Source organism: Squalius cephalus, assembly GCF_949319135.1.
Source record: "Squalius cephalus genome assembly, chromosome: 18".
NCBI classification, from domain to species: Eukaryota; Metazoa; Chordata; class Actinopteri; order Cypriniformes; family Leuciscidae; genus Squalius; species Squalius cephalus.
In genome coordinates, this window is record NC_137139.1 from 15,305,377 (window position 1) to 15,326,663 (window position 21,287).

The 21,287-nt window shown below is 37.2% G+C and overlaps 1 protein-coding gene across 2 annotated transcripts in view; it reads left to right on the forward strand.

The window, feature by feature from the left end:
* plxnb1a (plexin b1a) overlaps window positions 1-18,406 on the forward strand; it is a 77,321-nt gene extending 58,915 nt beyond the window's left edge. Inside the window, exons 14-38 of one of the 2 annotated variants that reach the window (XM_079849447.1) lie at window positions 245-338; window positions 2,114-2,280; window positions 4,620-4,771; window positions 4,949-5,054; window positions 5,765-5,901; window positions 6,220-6,399; window positions 7,489-7,690; window positions 7,789-8,031; window positions 8,132-8,308; window positions 8,400-8,548; window positions 9,509-9,609; window positions 9,695-9,912; window positions 10,032-10,210; window positions 10,363-10,429; window positions 11,665-11,811; window positions 12,008-12,173; window positions 12,379-12,482; window positions 12,591-12,675; window positions 13,448-13,620; window positions 13,710-13,870; window positions 13,955-14,102; window positions 14,203-14,267; window positions 14,361-14,436; window positions 15,193-15,267; window positions 16,183-18,406. In XM_079849447.1, the coding sequence (XP_079705573.1) occupies window positions 245-338; window positions 2,114-2,280; window positions 4,620-4,771; window positions 4,949-5,054; window positions 5,765-5,901; window positions 6,220-6,399; window positions 7,489-7,690; window positions 7,789-8,031; window positions 8,132-8,308; window positions 8,400-8,548; window positions 9,509-9,609; window positions 9,695-9,912; window positions 10,032-10,210; window positions 10,363-10,429; window positions 11,665-11,811; window positions 12,008-12,173; window positions 12,379-12,482; window positions 12,591-12,675; window positions 13,448-13,620; window positions 13,710-13,870; window positions 13,955-14,102; window positions 14,203-14,267; window positions 14,361-14,436; window positions 15,193-15,267; window positions 16,183-16,287 (3,477 nt within the window). In that variant the 3' untranslated portion in view covers window positions 16,288-18,406. The remainder of the gene's footprint in view (window positions 1-244; window positions 339-2,113; window positions 2,281-4,619; window positions 4,772-4,948; window positions 5,055-5,764; window positions 5,902-6,219; window positions 6,400-7,488; window positions 7,691-7,788; window positions 8,032-8,131; window positions 8,309-8,399; window positions 8,549-9,508; window positions 9,610-9,694; window positions 9,913-10,031; window positions 10,211-10,362; window positions 10,430-11,664; window positions 11,812-12,007; window positions 12,174-12,378; window positions 12,483-12,590; window positions 12,676-13,447; window positions 13,621-13,709; window positions 13,871-13,954; window positions 14,103-14,202; window positions 14,268-14,360; window positions 14,437-15,192; window positions 15,268-16,182) is intronic. The other variant, XM_079849448.1, reaches the window with a different exon arrangement.
* The last annotated feature ends 2,881 nt before the right edge of the window (window positions 18,407-21,287 follow it).

Below are 21,287 nucleotides of genomic sequence, written 5' to 3' on the forward strand. Positions count from 1 at the left end.
CATGCTAGCAACATGGTAAAACATGTTAGCAGTGTGTTAAAACATGCTAGCAACATGTTAAAAGATACTAGCAACATGTTAAAACATACTAGCAACATGCTAATCATGCTTGCAAAATGTTAAAACATGCTAACATGTTAGATCAGGCATATATAGCAATAACTGCTAGCAATAACTGTTGCATGCCTGTGTAAAGCTTTGTTATGGTATTTCAAATGATTGTGATTGTTTCTTGGTTTTAAAGTACTCCTACTCTGCTGTCGTGGAGGAATACAGCAGCATGATCTCAGTCAGGAGGAGGGACTCCTTCCACATGGATTACCCAGCGGACCTTCATGGTACGTTATCCATTGTTTGTGTAGGACGGCTCTTAGCTGTTTTGAATGTGCTGTTTTCTGTATGGCCATGTACACAATGTTAAGTTTCAGGAGTGACAACTGCATTTAAATAGAGAAGTGAGTCCCCTAAATTATTGTATTGTTACCATAGCAATGTCCTGGCATCTCATGTGTTTGGTATCCGCTAGAGCTGTGGAATATAGTAGTTTTTACGATGCAGCACGATGCCGATGGTGAATAATTCTGCATCAGTGCATAAAAACAAAACAATCAATTTTTAATAAATGTAATTAAATAGGTATATCATACATATTAATGTACTTATTGTAATAAAATAAAGTACTCCTATTAATAAATTGCATATGTCCTTCGGAAGAAAGCACTTGCGTCTGACGTTCATAAATAATGTTTAATAAAGCAGATATTTGGGCACATTTCAGTTTTTGAGAAAAGTATGAATGAAAAAAATACAGTGCAGGACGTGCTTGATGTTAAAAAGAGTTAATGTGCAATAAGCCATGCTGACTGACAAAAAGCCTTGCTCTTGACTGAATAACCTTTGTAAAATAAGACATATAGAGTATTTAAGCTGTCTATCACTAGCAAAGCTTGACAACTATCCTAAGACAACGTGTTAATTCATGATAGCAATGTGCTAATCATGCTAGCAACATGCTAAAACAAGTTAGCAATGTGCTAATTCAAGTTATCAGTGTTAAAATCATGCTAGCAGCGTGTTAAATGCTACCATCCTGTTAATTCATGTTAATAACATAACACATGCTAGCAGTGTGTTAAAACATGTTAGCAGTGTGGTAAATCATGTTAGCAGTGTGGTAAATCATGCTAGCAACATGTTAATTATGCTAGCAGAGTGTTAAATCATGCTACCATCCTGTTAATTATGTTAATAACATAACACATGCTAGCAGTGTGTTAAAACATGTTAGCAGTGTGGTAAATCATGTTAGCAGTGTGGTAAATCATGCCACCATCCTGTTAATTCATGTTAATAACATAACACATGCTAGCAGTGTGTTAAAACATGTTAGCAGTGTGGTAAATCATGTTAGCAGTGTGGTAAATCATGCTAGCAGTGTGGTAAATCATGCTAGCAACATGTTAATTATGCTAGCAGCGTGTTAAATCATGCTACCATCCTGTTAATTCATGTTAATAACATAACACATGCTAGCAGTGTGTTAAAACATGTTAGCAGTGTGGTAAATCATGTTAGCAGTGTGGTAAATCATGCTAGCAACATGTTAATTATGCTAGCAGAGTGTTAAATCATGCTACCATCCTGTTAATTCATGTTAATAACATAACACATGCTAGCAGTGTGTTAAAACATGTTAGCAGTGTGGTAAAACATGTTAGCAGTGTGGTAAATCATGCTAGCAGTGTGGTAAATCATGCTAGCAACATGTTAATTATGCTAGCAACGTGTTAAATCATGTTAGAAACATGCTAATTCATGTTAGCAATATGCTTTTAAGTTATTTAAACTTTCAGGAAAGGCTTTGTCAAGCTAACATTTTGTTTTTAAATTGTACTCATCTAGTTTTTAATTAATACACTAAAGACTATTTTTTTATTTGATTCAATTTCTGTAATATTTCTTAATCGGATGCTTCTTTTAAATAGACTGAAGTAATATTACTGAAGTGTGTGTGTGTACAGAACAGGATAAAGCACTTAAAGATGAATTGACAGCCCAATTTAACTGCAGTGTGTGTACGTGGCTGTTGTTTCACGTGTTTTTGTCTTTGCAGTGCGGCTGTATAACTGTTCCGTGGGCCGCTCCGACTGCAGTCGCTGTCACACGGCCGATCGCGAGTACGGGTGCGTGTGGTGCGAGGGCTCTCGCTCCAGCTGCGTCTTCAAGAGCTCCTGCACCGGCCGCGTCCAGCAGACCTGCCCTGCACCTCACATACACACGGTGAGGGACGTTCTGCTCGCTGTGAGCCCTTCACAGTGTGCTTAGTCAGTTAAAGTGATAGTTGACCCAAAAATGAAAAGTCTGTCACCATTTACTCACACTCATTCTGTATTCTTTTCCCTCCATATCATACAAAAAAGATTTTTAACTCTTTCATTTTTGTATGAACTGTCCTTTTAAGAAATTGAATTAAAACTGCCAGGCTAAACGGCATTGTTAGATTTTTAATCTGAAATATACATGATCATCCTTGAAGGAGTGACCCTTGTCCTTTAAATGTAGATGTGGGTCTGTTTCTCACCCTGAGGGGCCGGCCTTTCCGTGCTGACCTGTGTGTTTGTACAATAATTGTTTTGTCTACTGGATTTATAAATCAGGGCATATCAGTTCACAATGAGGTCGCATTTGTAGGCCGCATACGTCATTGAGGCTGCTTCATTTCAGTAAACTGACCACTACATTCCAAAGTCATTTAGAAATTACAAGAAGCTATGCTTCACTAAGAATAACGGTCAATTTAATAATGGTTACTGTTATGAAATAAGACATCCTTTATGAAGTATGCGACCTCTGGAGGAGGATGCAGCCTTCGAAATGAGACAGCAAATATTTCACCTGACATGGTGAACTAGATGACATTTGCGTGCAGTGACGTAAGCTTCTTACTGAAGAAAACGTGAGTAATGTTGCGGGGTTGTTGTGGTTGTTCGTTTTTCAGGAGATTTAAAGCACTGTTTTAAAGAGTTTGCATGTGCGTACGCGCTCTAGTACGTAGGGTTAGGGTCATTCTTACGTCTAGTACGTAAGAATGACCCTATGATAGCCCTAACCGAATCTGGAAATAAAGCAACAGAGGAAAAAATAATGTGTATGTGTATGTAAGATGTGTATGTAATTTGCCTGTAGAATGCCTGTAATTTATAGCAGAAATCTGTCATTAATTCGATCTCATACAGATTCATTAGAATAAATTATTACTCCACCACCTGCGTGACATCCTTAACCAACGTGGTTGAATTACAAATTTGCGACAATACGGTTTCGGGAAACAGTCGTGACGAGCTAGTTGCTTTCTTCAACGATGCATCATACTATGGTAGTTAAGCAGCGGGTTAAAGGAACCGTATGTAAGATTGTGGCCAAAACTGGTACTGCAATCACTTTCAAATTACTGTAGAGCGGTGTATCCCCTCCCCCCTCCCCCCTGACTCCAGGTTGCCAGATAGGCTGCAACGTTGACGTCTGTCTTCAAATTATTCTCCGTTTTCAGCCATCTCCATCTTTCAAAGGCATCTCCTATACAAATCCTTGTTTTATTCTGGACTTTGTCACGACGTATTTCGGAATCATACCGAGGTCTTTTAGGTTTCGTAACATTAGACATTTTTTATCCGACACGTTTGTAGCTGCAGCTGTGGTAACTAGAGCAGAGCTGGCAACCCGGATGCTGAAACACTACTGACTTCGTGATTGGTAGATAGGTGGAGGGTGGGGCATCAGGCCAAAACACAACATGACAACATCAACATCAGTTGAGGGCTGCAACTTCACTTTTAAATGACAATATCCTGGCCGGACTACTGTTGTCAGTGATATAAGTATTTGAAATTAACATGATTTCTTAATGTCTAGTGACATATCAGGGCCATTTTATGATTAATTGAAATACATTTCTTACATACGGTTCCTTTAAGTAATTGTATGGGAAACGACAATCTACGCACCCTGTGTTAGAGATTGCAAACCAAAATTGGACCAATCAGCTGCGAGTAAAGTGACATAAGCCACTCCCCCTGTATATCTCTCGATTTTTAAAGCAGTTTATAATGAAAAACATTTAGAGACAAAATTACCCATCTTTTGCTACTAATTATTTATTATATTTATAATATATGAATTATATTTCTGTATCATTCATATAACATTTATATAATTATTATATTAATTGACAATTAGTATTAAACCTTGCATTTATATTAATATAAACATAAATACAAGTCAGATATTTTTATTCAGCTGAGCTGCCTTCTCAAACTTTCGCTGTCTCGTGAATGCGTTTAAATTCATGATTTTTTTTCATAACGATCTCATCTTAAACAGAGAAGTGAATTGATTTCTGAAGGATCATGTGACACTAAAGACTGGAGTAATATATTTTCAAATATATTCAAATAGAAAACACTTATTAAAAGTGTTATAATATTTCACAATATTAGTGTTTGTACTGTATTTCTGATCTAATAAATGCACCCTTTCAGAACATAAGAGACGTCTTTCAAAAACAAAGTCTCGATTTACATACTGATTACATTGATTACTCATTTGTGTTTTATTGGCAGATTGAGCCTCTTTCTGGTCCGGTGGAGGGCGGCACAGTGTTGACGGTGTCTGGCTCTAATCTGGGTCAGAGAGCTGAAGACATCCAGCAGTCTGTGACTGTAGCAGGCGTCCCCTGCACCGTCATCCCGGACCGATACGAGGTGTCCTCCAGGTAAATCCAACAGCAGTGGATCTGAGTGTTTCTGGTCTTGTGTGAGGGCTTGCTGTATATTACTAGCCTTCGTTAATGACATTGTATTAATGGCTTCAGGCGATTGAGTTCCACAGTGTGATGAAGAGTATTGACCCACTGCACTGATTAATGGGAGGTCTCTTTTGTGCCTGCTAGCATTGTTTGTGAGACCACAGCGAGCGCAAGGGAACTGAGCGGGCATGTCTCGGTGCAGGTTAAAGGCGGAGGAATCGGGCAGTCTGCCCAGCGCTTCCGTTACCAGGTAACCATTAATCCATCATGCCACTAAAGGGATAACAGTGGTTTAGCAAGACTGAATGATATGCAAGGAATTCATGCAGTGTTTATTAAAGGCAGGGAGATATTTGACTGTTTTTAAACACTGCAAAAATGGATTTTCTTAGACTGTTTCTGTCTTGTCCTCCTTAAAACCTTATTTTATTTTTCTGTGGTGAATTAAAGGAGGAAATATAAGTAGATTTACGCTTCAAACAAGGGGAAAAAAAACATTTTGCCATTTAGTTAAGTTATAAACTTTGATGTCTATGGTAGCAATAAAAAATAAAAAATAAATCTATTTTTGAAATTATCATTACATTATTACACCAGTAGGTGGCGACAAGACAGTTAAAAAATGTATTTGTCATTGAATAGTTCATTCAAGAGATTTGTTCAAAAACACTGATTCATCCAGTAATGAAATTTGAAGTCGTTGAATCGTTAATTAAAACCGACTTTTAAAAAAAAAAATTATTATTTCAATATTTTTTAAGAAACTGCTGCAAAATTAACATTTTGTCTGAACCTCTATCTTTATTCTCAATTTATCCAGAATTGTGCTCTACTTAAAATATCTTATATGTGTTATTCAGGTGCTTTAATAGGATGAGATCCTTGTTACAGCACCACATGTGTAAGGCAGTGTTTTCTGACGCGTGTGCCGTGTGTGTGTTCTGTTTTCCTAAACTCAAGGACCCTGTGTTATTGGGAGTGTCTCCTCTGAAAGGCCCAATGTCAGGCGGCACATCACTCACTATCACGGGACAGAACCTTCTGACGGGCCGTGCCAGTGAGATCAGCATCCTGATTGGTGGAGTCCCATGTCACATGTAAGTGATTGTGTAGAGCATCGTCCTCTACAGCAGTCCAATCCAACAGAAGTCATCAGTAAATCTCATTATGATGTCATCTCGACCACACACACACACACACTATCTGATATCATCACAACTGATATCATGTTAGCTGATTATGTCTTATATAATTAATCATCCTTCTGTTAAAGATGGTATTTGATGTGGTCTGGTGGTAGATCCCAAACAATGAGTTATGTCCTAAATATATGTTTGTGAGGGATTTATTCCTGTTTAAACTTGGTAACAATTCATTAGATTGATCAGTTTTAATACAGTCTGTGTTCCTAACAGTTCTCCCGAGCTGTACAACAACGAACATGTTGAATGTGTGACTGGAGGGAGTAACAGAACCGGAGAGAGTGAGGTTAAAGTGCGGTTTGGTAGAGCTCAGCGCCATCTACAGGAAAAGATGTATCATTACACTCCAGACCCCAATGTGACCCATGCTGCTCCCTCCAAAAGCTTCCTCAGGTAAGGAATTTGATATTTTCACAACTTTCTTAATAATTTTTTTTTTTCCATTTTTAATCAAATTTGCAAAAGTTATTAAGACCCATTTTTGAGAAAATAGATTGTGTCTATTTTTCATTAATGAATTAAAGAAAATGTAGTCAAATTTAGTATAACATGCTATTTTGCCAATGGAGAAAAACATTTTCAAGTCTTTTACAATTCAATAAAGTAAATATATCTTGTTTTATGGATTTTATTTAAATTTTTATTGTTTTATTTTATTTAATTTTACATCCATTTTCCAATCTGCTTGTCCTACACTCTTAAAAATAAAGGTTCCAGAAGGGTGTTTTCGCAACAATGACATAGAACCATTTTTAGTTCCTCAAAGAACTTTTCAGTGAACAGTTCTTAAAAGAACCATGTTTTTCTTAGTGTGAAGTGTGTGTAGTGTGTATTCCAAAGAACCCTTTTTCCACTATGAAAAACCGTTTGTACAACTAAAAGTTTCCATGCATGTTAAAGGTTCTTCATGGAATCATAAATGCTAATAAATGTTATTTTTAAGACGGTATGAGAGCTGGAGCATATTTTATTTGATTTAAATAAAAACGTCTCAAAAGCTTCCCATTTAAAGAGTGATGTATATACTACTCTAAAATACTTGTGCTTTTTTTTATTTAGATTTTTATTTTTTATGTTGATAAAGTTAAATAAGAAATTAAGACTTTGTAAGTAGGACCTATTTATGTCATTTATGTAAATGTATGCTGTAATGTGATCATATATTTATTTATCTGTCAAATGTCACTGTAAATTTTCTTTTTGGACTGGGCTGTTCTCAAAATTAAAGTAATTCTTTTTATTTCAAAATCTCAAGAAAAATATTATTTCTCATATTAAAAACCCTTTATTGTAATTTACAGAAAGGTTGTAGGTTGATATTATGGTTATTTTAGACATGCACACCAATTAACAAGTGAATGTTATTTTTTCCATCAGTGATTTTGAAATAAAAAAAATGTGTTGCTATTATTATTATTATTATTATTATTATTAGTCTGCATACATGATACCCAAGTCATTTATCATCTGTGTTTTTGTAAGCGGGGGCCGTATCATTAGAGTATCTGGCCAGCATCTGGACGTGGTTCAGGAGCCACGTATCCTCGTGACCCTGACCCCTCTGGAGAAGAAGAGGAAGAGGAGGAGGAGTGCGGATCCTCTCAGAAGGGAGCGTCGAATCGTCCCAGAGCCGAACTGTCCTGAAGATAGCCTCTGTGTCGTCAAACAGGTAGAGTTCACACAAGTGAGTCTGCGCTTGTGCCTTCTATCAACAAACCGACCAGCATTCACCGGTCAGTTATTAAAATACAGTCTTGTTTCTTCATGTCCTGTTCTGATCAGGTGGAGGAGCGGTGCACAGTGAACAGCTCGACTCTGATCCTGTGTCTCACTCCGGAGGTGGGACCCGAGGCCCTGCACGCTTCCGTCAGTGTGCGTTTCCTCCTGGATAACCTCCACTTTGAGTTCGAGGCGGTCAGCGGCATCCCCTTCAGTTATGAGCCGAATCCGGTCCTTCACACCCTCAATCAACACGACCCCAGCAAACCCTTCCGCCACAAACCCGGCAGCATCATCTCTGTGGAGGTCAGCCTCTTCTCATCTGTGTGTGATTGTTATTTACACACTTGAATGGCCCATGGATTGCACACAAATGCCAAGCGCTTTGTCTGAATTTGGATTTTAGGGGGAGAATCTGGACCTGGCTATGTCTAAGGAGGAGGTGGCCGCTCTGATTGGTGATGGAGAATGTGCTGTGAAGACTTTAACCAGAAACCACCTGTACTGTGAGCCCCCGACACAGCAGCCGACAGTGGCAGCGTCCAAGAAACGAGAGGCCGCCGAAACGCTTCCAGAGTTCACCGTATGCCAGCTTACATCTGAACCGGTTCGGGTTTTGTGGTTTTTCCCTAGTGATACAGTATGAGAATCTGTTTTTGTGTGTGTTTGTGTAGGTGAGGATGGGGAATCTGAACTTCTCTCTGGGACGGGTGCAGTATGATTCTCAGAGCCCCGCTGCCTTCCCTCTAGAGGCCCAGGTGGGAGTCGGGGTGGGAGCTTCCATCGTGGCTCTTATTGTGCTGGTCATCGTGCTCATATACAGGTATCATGCTCCACTTACTAATGTTAGACATATAGTAGTGACCAAAACGGGATGCCCGGACTAGGAAAAGTGGCATCTTCACCCTTTGTTCAAATATTATAAATAAATGTCGGTTACACTTTTTTTTAAGGTGTTAGTATTACAGTGTAATTATACATTTAAGTACTGAGTAATATTAATTAACTACATGTACTTACTTACTATAGGGTAAGGATTAGGATGAGGGTTTGGTTTAGGGTTAATTACAGGTAATTATGCATAATTTATAGTTGTTACTACAGTTATTACATGTAACATATGTAACAATGACACTGTAAAATAAAGTGTTACCTAAATGTCTTAAAGATTTTGTTAGCATATTGCGAAGTTGTGCTTGGCGTCAATTGTTTTATTTGTGATAATGCAATGAAGTTGTGCAGACATCATTTTTGACCAGGCTGTCATACAAAGAAATTATGAACACATGCAAAAATCAGAGAACCAATGAAATATTAATGTGAGCGTTTTTGTTTTTCAATGCTTTTTTTTTTTGCATAGTAAATTAAAAATCTGTTGCTGTAGATTGCCTTTTTTGCCTAAATATTTTGTCAGATAAATACTTTAACCAAGTTTATTGTTTTGTTATTCCCTCATATTTAAAATAAAATATTTTCCTCGTATTTTGATGGTTTTATTTAACTTGTTATTATATTATATTATATTATATTATATTATATTATATTATATTATATATTATATTATATTATATTATATGAAAACCTACCTATATACAATAGGTACCTAGATTTCTATCTTTACAATAAAGAATATATATTAATGGTTTTATATATAATTATAGATTTTATATAATTATGTTCTAGCTGCATGAACTTTGTTTAAATTCTGATGATCATGTTATCCAGCATTATTGTATGGTGTTTTTTTATGTTTGTTTAATATGTGTCTGTGTGTGTTTAACAGGAGGAAAAGCAAGCAAGCACTAAGAGACTATAAAAAAGTCCAGATCCAACTGGAGAATTTGGAGACGAGTGTCCGAGACCGCTGTAAAAAGGAATTCACAGGTTAGACTCTCCCACACAAACATCAGACTTTGCCTGCATGCTTGAACTCCCTTTTAATCATAAACTGTGTGTGTGTTATGTGCAGATCTGATGACTGAGATGATGGATGTGTCCAGTGATCTCATGGGCTCTGGTATTCCATTCCTGGATTATCGTAAATACTCAGAGAGGATTTTCTTCCCGGGTCACCGCGATTCTCCACTGAGGCGGGATCTTGACGTACCCGCCTGTCGCCGGGCCACGGTGGAGCAGGGCCTGGTTCAGCTCTCTAACCTGCTCAACAGCAAACTGTTCCTCACCAAGGTAGGCTTTCCTTAAACCTGTGAGAGAGAGGGTTATTCAAACAACCCAACTAGATTATATGGACCATTAAGGTTGGGTGTGTCCTCATCTCATATACGTCACATTACATTTCCCCACAGTTCATTCACACTCTGGAAGCCCAGCGAACCTTCTCTCCGAGGGACAGGGCGTATGTGGCCTCCCTCCTCACGGTGGCGCTGCACGGCAAGCTGGAGTATTTCACAGACATCCTAAAAACTCTGCTTAGTCACCTGGTGGAGCAGTACACCACTAAAAACCCCAAACTCATGCTGCGCAGGTCAGTAGTGATGAGGACATTATCAATGAGTCCCTATTACTCTACATTGTGATCACAGAATCCATGTTAAATCACACAAACAGGATGTAGATCTTTTAAATGGATGATTATGGCACCTTTGATTCTCAGTGGAAATCTCTCATCTGTTGTAGGACTGAGTCTGTGGTGGAGAAGCTGTTGACAAACTGGATGTCCATTTGCCTTTACACCTTCCTCAGGGTGAGTGATGTTTGGTTTGCTTTGGGTTTGGCTCATATGAGTAAGAAATAAATACAAAAAGCTGGAAGAGAGAAGATAAAACAGAGGAAAACATGCCAATGATTGTGATTAAACATGTGCCGATGGACTCGTGGGCAGTGCGCCGACATATAGCGACAGTGCACTTCGGGCGACCCGAGTTCGAGTCCCACTCTGTCTTCCACTTTGCTTCCTGTCTGCTTACTGTACCTATCATAATAAAGGCAAAAATGACAAAAATGGTCATCTTTAACCCTATAAAGCCTACTGTATCATATCTGATACGCAAAATTCTCATTTCTGTTGTATCGGATTGATCGTTTCTACTGTTTCAGCAATTAAAAGGCCTTGTAGTATAATTCTAAAAACGTCCACCTTTTTGTTGTGAAATCTTTGCTGATTTTCATAAAGTAAATGTAGAAATAACTTTTGTGTTGTTTGTATTATTTCAAGATGAATATTTAGTGCACTGAAGCAACTTAGATTTACTTGATTATCCATACATCATTTTTAAAAAACATCATGTTAAAATGTGAGTATCAAATATGATACATCAGGCTTTTGAGGAAGCTATATTTTACAGAGCTTGGTAACACTTTATTTTAAGGTGATGTAGCTACACGTTACTACATGTACTTATTATAGTAATAACAGTAAATAATGCATAATTACAAGGAACTAACCTAAACCAAACGCTAACCGTAACTAAATGTAGTTAATTAATATTAGTCAGTACTTATTTAACTACGTACAATGTAACTACGTCACCTTAAAATAAAGTGTAACCCAGAGCTTTGATTATAAACCTAAGCATTTAAATATAATCTTAAGACATCTTAATGGGAGATATGGAATGACAACTGATATTTATATGCATATACTGCCATAAAGATCTCATTGATTAACCCGGGTTTTTTTTTATTTTTATATAAGCTCCATATTCTCACTATTTCATACTATATGAGCCATAAAAGCCTAATATGACATGCAAAAACACATGCAAACTTTTTTTGGGTGGGATTTTGTCTTAAGGTTCAATATATAAATATATATAATATATATCAATATATAAAGAATGTGATTTTTCTGACTATTATTTCATATGTCAGGCTTTACAGGATTACGCAAGATAAAATAACTAAAAATGAGTATTTCATGTTTCACATCCATGTATTGATGCATTTAGTAAGTACCCATGTTTCTTTGTCCTATGGCAGGATACAGCAGGTGAGGCGTTCTACATGCTGTTCAGAGCCATAAAGCACCAGGTGGATAAAGGCCCAGTGGACGCAGTTTCAGGCAAAGCCAAATACACACTCAACGACAACCGACTGCTGCGGGAAGACGTGGAGTACCGCACTCTGGTGAGACACACACGCTCTCTACACGCTCGCTCTCTTGAGACAGAAATCAACTGTATATGAAAGTGTCATGCATTATCTAGACTTTTATTCATGTTTTTGCTCAATGGTATACATTCACATATGATGTACAGAATCCTAAAAGAGATTAAGGACCTTTTCCATCAGCAGTAAAACATCTTTCCATGTTGTTCCATAGACTCTGAATGTCCTGGTGACCAACGGAGGTGCTGGTGAGCCTCAGACGGTCCCCACCAAAGTGCTGGATTGTGACACCATCACACAAGTGAAGGAGAAGATTGTGGAGCAGACTTGTAAAGGCATGTCATACACCCAAAGACCCTCCGCAGACTCTGTGCATCTGGGTAAGAGCGTGTTAAACTGATATAATGTTTAAAAACCAAGCTAATCATTACAAGAAATTACTATATTTATTACTTAAAATACTTAAATTTACTGAAATAATACAATTAAATTAAACATTATTTATTAATGTTTAATAATTATTTAATAATGAATATGTATTTAATATTAATATTAATCAAATTCCTATAATCCTGTGTTTTATAGAGTGGAGGGCGGGAACGGCTGGTCATCTGATCCTGTCAGATCAGGACTTGACGTCAGTGGTTCAGGGGTCCTGGAAACGCCTCAACACTTTACAGCACTACAAGGTCTCTCAAGTTCTTCCTCAATCTAAAGACTTCAATTTGTGGAGTGGTATCTCACATGCTGATTTTTTTTTTTGTGAGCCATTGTTGATTTGTAAGTGTTTTCTGCAGGTCCCAGATGGTGCCACAGTAACACTGGTGTCACGACAATCCAAGCAAATCCATCACGACAGCCAAGACTACATACCAGGGGAGAGTGAGTTTCCTTGTTTTTCAGCACAACGTGGAGTTTAGTTTTTTTCACGACTTCCGAACAACACCACAATTTACCACAAGTTTCGTAGAGGATAGCAAATAACAAGCGAGCTTTGAAAGAAGAAAATGGGATAAGAGTTTCCAAAGCCACGCCTCCTCCAAAACACATGAATATGCACACAGCCAGTGCAGAGTTTTGAGTCAGAGGTATGCAAATTCATAGGTTGATAGGCAGGTAGGACATCCTATCATTACATTCGGACCGAATGCAATGATTGGATGAAAAGTTTTTGGTCCAGAGACTTCCACAGAAGATATATGTAAAGAAATATATATATTTAGACCATTTTAATTATTTTTTTTAATTATTAAGAATTCATCAAAGAATCCTGAAAAAAAGCAGATTACGGTTTCTGTAAAAATATGAAGCAGGTCAACTGTTTTCAACATTGATAATAATAAGAAATGTTTCTTGAGCAGCAAATCAGCACATTATAATGATTTCTGAAGTAATGCCTGCTGAAATAATTCCATTAAAAAAAATATTAAAATAGAAAATAATTGTAATAATATTTCACAATATTACAGTTTCTACTATTTTTGATCAAATAAATGCATAGTTGGTGAGCATTAGAGACTTTTCAAAAACATTGAAAAATCTTACTCTAAATTTTCTGAATGTAACACATAAACCAAACCAAAGTAATTATAAGAAAAGCATTTGGTCATAGCGCTATTACAGATGTTCTCCCATGCTTTCTTTCCTCTCACAGAGACCCCGATGTTGGATGATGGAGACGAAGGAGGAGTGAAGCAGTGGCACCTGGTGAAGGCAAACGAAGAGACGGAGCTACCCAAGCACAGACGGGGCAGTCTGAGAGACAAAGAGCGTGAGAGAGCCAAGGCGATCCCAGAGATCTACCTCACACGCCTGCTGTCTGTGAAGGTACCGCACACACACGCCACACAGTCACACTCCACTGGTGATAGGGGCAGACGGAGCACTGCATCACTTGTGTTTACTGTGTGTTTTAGGGGACACTGCAGAAGTTCGTAGACGATCTGTTCACTGTGATTCTGAGCACCAGTCGCCCGGTTCCCATGGCCGTGAAATATTTCTTCGATCTGTTGGATGACCAGGCCACACAGCACAACATTACAGACCCAGAGACAATCCACATATGGAAAACAAACAGGTTGGTAAAACCTGGGGGTTTTTTTTAGGATGAGCAAAGAATTATGTGTAATTTGGTCACATCTTGTATTTTGGCTTTCTGTAGCTTGCCGCTAAGATTCTGGATCAATATCCTGAAGAACCCTCAGTTCATCTTCGATGTTCAGGCCTCTGACAATGTAGACGCAGTGCTGTCAGTCATCGCTCAGACCTTCATGGACTCCTGCACTATAGCCGATCACAAACTGGGCAGGGTAAGTGTGAATGAAGCAGGACAAGATGGATTGTGGGAAGAAGACGCCAGATAGAAAGACCAGCTGCTAATGAGTTTGGTTCTATGTCTTGTACATACAGGATTCCCCAATCAACAAGCTCCTGTACGCTCGAGACATCCCACGATACAAACAAATGGTGGAGAGGTGAGTTTGATGCAATTTAATGCTTAATTCATGTATAATGACATTATTTTGCATAAATGTACTTACACTACTTTGATGATTGTATTTCATTAGATATTATTCAGATATAAGACAGACCATCCCTGTCAGTGATCAGGAGATGAACTCTTCTCTTGCTGAACTCTCTAGGGTAAGTTGTGGGATTTTTACCTCCGCTGTGATACTCGGGTTACCATATTTGCCTTTTGTGAGTGTTGTGATCCTCTGTAAAGCTGGGAATGTTTTAAAGGGGACCTATTATGTTTTTGGGCTCTACTAGAATAGGTTTTAATGCTTGAATGGTCAAAAAAGACATTATTTTTCACATATTTGACATGTTGCAGCACCTCTCTTCCCAGTCTGTCAGTAACGCTTTGTTTAGTTCCTGTCTCTATGAAGTTCCTCCTTCTGCAAAGCACAATGTGCTCTGATTGGTTGGCTGGATCAGTGTGTTGTGATTGGTTAACCTGCTTCAAGCGTGTTTCGAAAATGTAATACCCCTTACCATAACAGCGAGTTTCAACGCACTACTAACTTAAGGCATCCAGGCCTCGCCCTGTTTATTTTTTGCGTATGCCTTGGGCGGGAATTATTTAAATGAGGATTATTGTGACGTGTACGTTCATGGAAGAAAACTCAGGACTACAATGGACACTAAAGAATGTTGAAAATGTAAAAAAGCTATAATTAAGTTTACGTATGAATCCTTAAGTCAGGCACTTCAAAATATATATTCTTTTGTAACATTATTCTTTTGAATTCTAAAAAACTACTTTTTTCATTAGTGTATTGATATCTGCTGAATGCAAAGTTCAAACGAAATTTGATAAACATAGAAAAGAATACATGTAAAATGTAAAATCTTGACAGGAATAATCGGTGATCATCTGCTATGCTTCCCTTGCAGAACTACTCTAATGAAGTCAATCATCTAGTGGCATTGCATGAATTGTACAAGTATATCAACAAATACTATGATCAGGTGAGACTTTCAGTCTATTCCTCTTTCTCTCTCTCTCTCTCTCTCTCTCTCTCTCTCTCTCTCTCTCTCTCTCTCTCTTACTATATATATATATATATATATATATATATATATATATATATATATATATATATATTAGGGCTGTCAAACGATTAATCGCGATTAATCGCATCCAAAATAAAAGTTTGTGTTTACATAATATATGTGTGTGTATGGTGTATAATTATTTTCTATATATAAATACACACACATGCATATATATTTAAGAAAAATTTGTTATTTATATATAAAATATTTATATATAATATAAATTATATATAATATAAATATATATACACAGTATATACATGCAGATATTTCTTAAATATATACATGCATGTGTGTGTATTTATATATAGAAAATAATTATACACCATACACACACATATATTATGTAAAAACAAACTTTTATTTTGGATGCGATTAATCGCGATTAATCGTTTGACAGCCCTAATATATAGTCACACTTTAGATTAGGACCCAGTTCTCACTAACAAACTATTAACAATGACTTTTCCCTTAATAAACTCGTAATTACTGCTTATTTATAGTTAGTAAGGTAGTTGTTAAGTTTACGTATTAGGTAGATTAAGGGAAGTAGAATATGGTCATGCAGAATAAGGCATTGAATGTTTGATTATTAAACTGAAATCAGTGTAGCACCTACCGCTCTGCAGATCCTTATGAAAGGATCTCAGCATTATGCTTAATTAACATTAGAAATGGACATTGGTGGGAAAACAATAATATTACCCTTTTTTATACATTATCTGAAACTACACAGCCAACTTAGAGCTAGCGTGATGATTCAGACATCAGGAAATAAAAAGATAGCCCATCCTCTTCATGTCTAAAATAATCTTTTTTTCTCTTCAGATCATTACAGCTTTAGAGGAGGACTCCACAGCTCAAAAGATGCAGCTGGGATACAGGCTCCAACAGATCGCTGCAGCTGTGGAGAATAAAGTCACTGACCTTTGACCTGCAACCTCGGACAGACACTTGAAAAGACTGTAAAAGAGACAAAGCCAATGACAGAGAGAGACCAGAGACCTTGCCAAAAGGCATGAACTCTTACTTCCTGAAGACTCCAGAGCACTAAGGAGAACAGAGGATATTTGAGATGGATCGTCATGATTAAAGACAGCATTCCCAGATTCAGAAGCGTGAATCTCTCCTCGAGAGTTACACACGCACACTGTTACTGGTCTGAGTCTTTGTTTCATCCGCACAGCCGTCACTCGCCAACATGCTCCAGTGCCTGTGAAACTACTGTTTTCAGCGCCGCCTTGCCTGTATTTAAAAAAGAAGAAGTCTTACGTAGACCGACTTACTGTTTGGCGAGTTCTTGAGAAACTGCTAACTCGTGCATTTGGTGTGATGTGCTTAATGTGTCTTAATAAGAGCTCAAAAAGAAAAAAACGAAACGAAGCATGGCTTCTAAGGACATCTAAATACTTTTTTTTTTTTTTTTTTGCTCCAGTACTCCCATAGACCTTTTGTTTGTTCAAAATTATTTTTATTTTTTTTATGAAAAACACTGGTTTAAAGGACCTCACCCTAACAGGGCCATTTGAGATGTTTTCCTACAGTATTATATACATTAACATGCATGGATACTCACGTGAATTCAGAGATTTTAGGTTGGCACATGCATGTCGCGTGTGCATTTTATTGTCGATTACGTTTGTGTAAATGGAAGGTTAACCCGATTAACACTCTTGATTTAGGTAAAGAGGTTTCATGTAACGTTCACAATGCTCAGTTGTACATTTGTTCATAGTCATAAAGGTTTGTTTCTTCAGTGTTGATGTGTGCTTTTCGATGTTTTAGGTTGGCTTTCAGTAAAAAAAAAAAATTGCGTGCCTATCCCAAATGTGTATATCTGCGCTGCGGTACATCCCTGCACACTTGGCCGAGATAGTTACTACAGAAGTATTTAATTTATGCTTTTTTTGTGCAATTATGACCATCCTTTCAAACTTTTGAACAACTATTTTATGGAAGCTTGTTTCTATCATGGTTTAAAAACTAAAAAAGGTAGGCCTAATTGGGACTTCGTTTCTCAGAATTGCGACTTTATATCCCACAATTCGGACTTTATAACTTGCAATTGGGAGTTTATCTAAAACTTTGAGGGAAAAAAAAGCCAGAATTGTGATAAACGCACAATTTCAAGATATAAAGTCAGAATTGTGAGAAATAAAGGTGCAATCCTGAGAAATAGACTCGCAATTGTGAGATATAAACTCGCAATTCTGTGAAATAGTCACAATTCTGAGAAAAAAGTCAAAATTGAGACATATCGGAGATAATTTTAGAGTTTGTGATATAAACTTGCAATTCAGATTTCTTTTTCTCGCAATTTCATGTTTATATCTCACAATTCTGGCTTTATAACTCCAATTGCTATTTTATATTACAATTCTAAAAGATAAAAAGTCACAATTAATTTTGTTTTTTTATTCCGTGTTGAAAATGAGCTTCCATAATTTTCAGTTTATTTTTATTGCTTTTGTTACAAATTAATTTCCCAACTGGTGTCTCACTCTCAACGCTTGATTGTTTTGTCGATCAGATCATGACTAACATTAATTAGCTTTTTTTTACTTTACGTTTTCCGAACACTGAATGCACATTTTAAGGTGAACTAAATTCAGCTGCTGCGATAACTGTCGTACAGTGCATTGCTCGCACGTTTTACTTTCTTATTGATTTTAATGTATTTATTTATTTATTTTGTGTTTCGATTGATGTACAGACCAAGTTTGGTGATCATGATCCACCCCCAAATTAAAAATTAACTTTTTTTTATATCTTGTAATCTACAGCGATCTGACTGCAATTGTCAAAACATTGTGTTTGTTCAGATCTCTTAATAAGCATTCATGCAGATATACTGGTCTTATTTTTGCTGTAGTTCACTGTTGTGCTTGGTGTTTTATACGTATGTGTGGCTGTGATACACTATAGATTATCTTGTGAGTCTTGCACAGGATGCGTTGGCCTGTTTGAAGCGACTGTAAATTCTTTCTACCATCTGATGTTCTTTTACCTGTGCATTTGTATTGTAAATAAAATGTTGCTATAACTCATAAAATGTTTCAGAATTTGTCAGCTGTTTCTGTAACCAACTGTTCAGAAAGTTACATTTTAAGACAGATTTGTACTAGATGTCATTCTAGTTATAAACCCTATTAATGTCTTTAAGGATCTGAATTACAATTTTTAACTGATTCAAAAATGGTACCATTCAGTAATTATAAATAAGTAATGCTTGAATGAAATTCTTAGACTGCTGGAAAACCGATTTCGGCATCGCATCCTTCAGTACAGACAGTAAAGGAGGTTTACCTTATAAGGGCTTTCTATGTGTGCTGCTGTCAGCCAGGAAATGTGCATCTGTCTGTTCTAAAACCAGCCTCTGCAGGACCGCAACAGAGAGACTGTGTATATTTATCCTCATACAGTATCTTCAATCTGTCAGAGAAAAGACCTCGAGAGTGTGTCTAGGTGACAAACATCAAGATTTCTGCTGCCTGTGTGAAAGTGAATAGCTGTAATCTAAATGATTACTCATTATAATCCATCCATTTATTGACAAATTGTTTTAATCGTGTTGTTAACCTGGAAAAGCCTGACATAATGGTCAGGAAAAAATCCTACCTTTACACAAAATGTTTTTGTTGTTTTTTGAGTATCATTTAATACATCAGACTTTTATGGCTCATATATGTCAGTGAGCTCACACTCGAGGAGGGGAAAAACATTCAAACAATTTTTATTCAGCCAGACGGGCCGGTCTGAGTATTTCACAATCTGCTCAGTTACTGGGATTTTCATGCACAACCATTTCTAGGGTTTACAAAGAATGGTGTGAAAAGGGAAAAACATCCAGTATGCGGCAGTCCTGTGGGCGAAAATGCCTTGTTGATGCTAGAGGTCAGAGGAGAATGGGCCGACTGATTCAAGCTGATAGAAGAGCAACTTTGACTGAAATAACCACTCGTTACAACCGAGGTATGCAGCAAAGCATTTGTGAAGCCACAACACGCACAACCTTGAGGCGGATGGGCTACAACAGCAGAAGACCCCACCGGGTACCACTCATCTCCACTACAAATAGGAAAAAGAGGCTACAATTTGCACGAGCTCACCAAAATTGGACAGTTGAAGACTGGAAAAATGTTGCCTGGTCTGATGAGTCTCGATTTCTGTTGAGACATTCAGATGGTAGAGTCAGAATTTGGCGTAAACAGAATGAGAACATGGATCCATCATGCCTTGTTACCACTGTGCAGGCTGGTGGTGGTGGTGTAATGGTGTGGGGGATGTTTTCTTGGCACACTTTAGGCCCCTAAGTGCCAATTGGGCATCGTTTAAATGCCATGGCCGACCTGAGCATTGTTTCTGACCATGTCCATCCCTTTATGACCACCATGTACCCATCCTCTGATGGCTACTTCCAGCTGGATAATGCACCATGTCACAAAGCTCGAATCATTTCAAATTGGTTTCTTGAACATGACAATGTGTTCACTGTACTAAAATGGCCCCCACAGTCACCAGATCTCAACCCAATAGAGCATCTTTGGGATGTGGTGGAACGGGAGCTTCGTGCCCTGGATGTGTTTAATCATGTAAATAATTTATAGAAATTTTGCATATACATGATAAAATATACCCCATGTATCTACCCTGGCCAATAGCCTACATGATAAAATCACGGATATAAAAATTCTGCAACAGCGATTATAATGTTGGAAAAAAACAAAAACCTGATTCTTTTGACAACCCAGCTAACAGAAATATGTTTTTGGAATGTTTTACTAATGTTCCCATTAAGTTCCCATTATTTCTTTTTTTTTTTCTGAACTTTCAAAACGTCTTTTAAAAATGTATAAAAACATTCTTGGATATATCATATATGCAAACATTAAAGAAACATTCCATTTTATCATCCTGCAAACATTATGGGAACGTTACTTTTGAGTGTTCTCTGAAGTGATAATATATAAATCTTAGACGAACTAAAGCATTTCAGAAATAAAAAAAGTTTCATGAACGATGTGTAAGAAAAGGTTTTTGTGCTAATGTTTTGAGAACATTATTAAAAAAAACTATTCTTTTAATGTTATTTTAAGAATGTTTTTTTATAACTTTGAGAGAACCTTGCCAGAAGGTTCCCTGTTAGCTGAAAGGAGTATCATTAGCCTTTTAACTACAAGCTTGTTAATCAGTGAAGCAGCTTGGTGGATTAATATAGAAGTCAATGTTTAATGGCTGTTTTACAGCTATTTTAGAGTCAGAACCTTTCATTATATAAATTGAGTTTAAAGACATTTGTAGACACATTACTCTAAGTACAATGGTTTGCTGGTTAAAATTTTAGCCGAGAACAGAAGCAAAGCATCAACAGCTGATGTTATTAAGGCCAAGGTAAAGCTCAATACACCTTTAATGGAAGATAAACACCCTCAACTCGAGCCCATATAAGCTCATTCACTCAAAGCTTCTCAAGGCCTATTGAGTCCTCCTCATTGCTAATGAACTCCTCATTAATTTATCATGTGCCTTGTGAAAAATGCCTCAGCTGCTTTCTCCACCACATAATTGCTTTTGATTTGTTACAGTCAAACTGCATTATCAGTTTGGCAGTTGGCAGTATGAGAATAGCAGGATCTATTAATGACCCATGATGCCATTTTGAGGCATGTCCCATTTAGAGTACAAAGCCCAGGGGAGAATACTTGAGGAAAGGAGGAAGAGAATCCATGTAGACAAGGATGACCTCCATTCATTAAAGCTCTAGAGACGGATTTTATTCATCATCAGGGTTTATTAATCATCAGATTGAAAGAGCGTAGTAGCTTCTGTAAATGTATTTAATTAATGCAATTAAAATTAACATAAAACAGTATTCACAACACATTTTGCTTCCATAATGGGGTGCATTTCCAAATGAAACAGGGTATTTAACA